The 3,487-nt window shown below is 41.4% G+C and overlaps 1 protein-coding gene across 5 annotated transcripts; it reads left to right on the top strand.

Annotated features, from left to right (window-relative positions):
* Positions 1 to 3: 3 nt before the first annotated feature.
* LOC125531466 lies at positions 4 to 3,269 on the top strand. Of its 5 annotated transcripts, none has more exons than XR_007293249.1 (4): positions 4 to 102; positions 373 to 581; positions 1,823 to 1,974; positions 2,772 to 3,247. XR_007293249.1 is itself a non-coding variant. In XM_048695860.1 (3 exons), exons 1-3 carry the CDS (start codon positions 1,678 to 1,680, stop codon positions 2,889 to 2,891), a joined length of 324 nt encoding a protein of 107 aa, XP_048551817.1. In that variant the 5' UTR covers positions 10 to 1,677; the 3' UTR covers positions 2,892 to 3,247. The 5 variants fall into 5 exon arrangements, 1 of the variants encoding a protein (XP_048551817.1); XR_007293247.1 differs by having other exon boundaries at positions 774 to 1,974; XR_007293246.1 differs by having other exon boundaries at positions 373 to 1,974.
* The last annotated feature ends 218 nt before the right edge of the window (positions 3,270 to 3,487 follow it).

Raw genomic sequence — 3,487 nt, 5'->3', positions numbered from 1 at the left:
GGGTGGCGGTGGCGGAGGAGGAAGGGGGCGCCGGCGGCTTTCGGTCACATGGGTCAAAGGAGAGCAAGGGGACGGCAGCACCTTCTTCCCGTCTTCACCTAGGTAACCTTTCTGTAGTTTTTTGGTGATGTATGATTTCTTCGTTCTAAAAGATGCATGGTAATGTGCGAAAGCTTAATCTGAAACTAATTACACGAACGAGTGCTTTAATTTGCTAGATGTACGCGCTTCAGTTGTAGGAGATGAATGCCTTTTATGTTCATGTCATTATTTTTCTGTTGTCAATTTAGAATTTTCAGAGTTTACATTTGACAATATCTTCTCCTGCCATTGCCATATGCCGATATGGTTATAACTCATGTATGATTACAGAGTGCTAGCTACCTTTCAAACATGGAAGCTTAGGAAAAAGCATGTAAACCGAAGACAGGAAGCTTACCTGTTCGATTCAGCAGATTTGGTTTGCTCTATTTGTTAAGATCTTTCTCTGCTGCACGAGAACTTAGAGATGTAACATCAATGTGGTGGGCATAGATCAGAAAGGCAAGTTCTTGTCAAAGGAAATCTTCACCTACGTAAAGGTAACCTCAATAGCCTCTCTTAAATTTTGCAACAGGCAGCCGTTGCTGTAGCATGGAGCTCTAGAGTAGTTAGTCTAGATTCAACTCTAGAGTAGTTAGTCTAGATTCAACTGAGTTACAAGTGCACATTTGTCCAGTTATTGCTACCTTTTTCTGGAAGATTTTAGACTTACTATCCTGTGTTAATTTAAGGACTGGCTAAGTTTTGTTGTTCGTTCCCGTTCTCGGGTGCTGTCCGGTGGGTCAGTTGCGCTCTTCAGCGCCTTCGTCTTTGTTGTCTCCTACACCTTTGCCTACACCCTCACCCACTACCACGGCTCCTGCAGCAAGGTAACAGGTCTCTGCCTCGCCCGATCTCCTTCGCCAGTTTATATGCAGATGGACGGCTGCATGAACAGAAAGACAATGGTGTCCGGGCTTTGTTGCATTGCGTTACAGGACGAGAACCTCTTTTATTTCATTTCCAGTTTCACTTTTTTCAGAACATTTCCAGTTTCACTCTGCCTCTCTTTTTTACTTGGCTGGACTAAAGCAAAGTAGCAACATTTACGTAAACAGAACCGGGTGTTTTCTGCTTTCTTGTTCCTCCATTGTCTTCTGCTGGTGTGTTGCCTTCACTCGTATCTCCAAAAGCAATTTACTGCCCCTCCAATTCCATGGAAACTAATGGTGGATCTTATCTACCACCAGTAAAAATCAAACCCCAATACTAACTGGTGACCATAATTTCCATTTTCCCCTTCTATAAGCCCCATATCAATCTCATTTCTGAACCCTGGTCATGGGCTTGACCAACAAAATATATGTTATATGCCTACAAAATGTATCATCGGAAACTTCTTTCCCATATAAATATAATGGTATACTTTTTCCGTACAATATATACTTTGTTGTTCAAATCGAGGCTTTCTACCTATCGTCAGTCCTGCACCAAGGACTAGGCTAGAAAAGTTACATCCTTTTGATGTTCTTATCTTGGCATGATGCAAGGCAAAACCAAAAGGGAGAGGTTATATTATTGGCCATATTTACTTTGGTTATTAGTTGAGCACATCTGGAGCATCTTTCCGTTGTTGCCTGCCTTTCCATTGTTAAGATGCTGGAGGAGACTAACCGTGCTACCGATGATAACACGCTTCTTGCTTTGGGTTTGTTTACTTGCCACATATGGCATCATAATTAGATGCATTAGTATTTTATTGCTGCCAAATGTCGTTGGTACTAATTCTGGATTATTTCAGTCCAGTTCGAGGCTGGCTGCAGCCACGACATCAACGGCATCCATAACAATCGCGGATCCTTCGACATCTGGATTGACCGCTGCTCCGTCGTCGACTACGACGACGGGCTCATCGACATCATGCGCCAGAGCATCTACATTTCTTGTCTCCAGGTCGTTCCCTTCTCTGTTATTTGTCCCTGCTACTAAGTCACTCACATGCTTGGTTTCTCTCAACAAGTATTGTTGATTAGATGGGATCACTGTGTTGTCTGATGAAAATAAACGTGTGTGTATGTGATTGCATTTTTTGCATGATTGATATATAATGGTTGCTCCAATGTACACTGGGTATGCATGTATTCTCCACGAACTTAGAATTGGCACTCTCTTTTAGACCAGCTCTTCATTCTTGTATTTAAGTTGGTACTAAATCTGGAAGAGGTTTATTGTAGGTTGATGTCTTTTCCATCTCATATTTTCATCCATGTAATACGAACAAATGCACATGATAAAGAGGAGAATCTTTTCATGAGCTTCACCAGCCATTGTACAGAATATACAATGCTGTTTTCTTATGCATTTTAATTACATTTACAGCTGTAAGTTTGTGACGATACAAACGGAAGTTGCATACAGAGTTTCTTATATATACTATTGTTCTATCCATGCTTAACATATAAAAATTTCTGTTCTGTTCATACTACTTAACAGTCAGCAGTTTAGTCATCTTACAAAAGTAGACTGTACATACTCAAATCATCAACTAGACACCAGAAATATTGACTTCTCTTTGCTCTTTCATCAGCCATTTTACTTCAGCATTCATAAATTTGGGTCCTCAAGACATGTACTCAATAACAGTACTTTGCTATCACCATTAATATCATTAATATCCATAGAACACGCTCTTATCTTCCATATCACACAACAATTTCTGTCCATGTAAATAACTTGCTTTCTTCTACCAGTATTTTCAGTTTAACTATACTGAAGAGAACCTATTGGACTACATTGATCCAAACAATGATATACACTCATGGTCAGACTTGCAGATGGCAATCTGCTCGCTGAATGTCGCATCATGCTAGGAACTGATAAGAGGGCCACTATAACCACCAACTGGTCTGAGTTTCGCTGCTGCGCCAACATTCGCGAAGGAGACATTTGTGCATTTCATTTCAGGATCACTTTAAAGTGCCGCTTTGTTGTCACCATGCACTGCCTCTGGATGCACCATCGAAGACGTTGCCGCCCCTGTGTCAATATAATCTAATATAATGTACCACTAAGCACTCCTAATTATGCTATATACTGTGATAACCTATGGTTTACTTTTGGGCCCTCTTATCACATGCTTTTCAAAACGCTAAATCTATGTTGTTGCTTATGTTAAGTGCACTATTGTCAGTCAGATGTTTCATGTTCAGATCCATAATGGGCTTTCTTTGTAGAGTATATATTTTCTATTTCGGCTGCTAAGTTTCTTAATTAAAGCATTCATCCCAAACGCTAATTAGAATAGAGAAGAGCGTTAAAGGGGCGAATACAGCCAGGCACCGCCTAACTCCCCCTCAAGAGGCGCGCCACGGGCGCGCCCCAACACCTAGTTCCCAAAAAGGCTGGCGCGTGTCGTGTGGGGGACTTCTGACCCATTAGCCTGGTTCATAGCTTGCCCAAGATCGGC

This window comes from Triticum urartu, unplaced genomic scaffold (assembly GCF_003073215.2).
Source record: "Triticum urartu cultivar G1812 unplaced genomic scaffold, Tu2.1 TuUngrouped_contig_7157, whole genome shotgun sequence".
Lineage (NCBI taxonomy): Eukaryota > Viridiplantae > Streptophyta > Magnoliopsida > Poales > Poaceae > Triticum > Triticum urartu.
The sequence above is the reverse complement of the archived record's forward strand: the minus strand, read 5'-3'. Positions and strand labels throughout refer to the sequence as shown.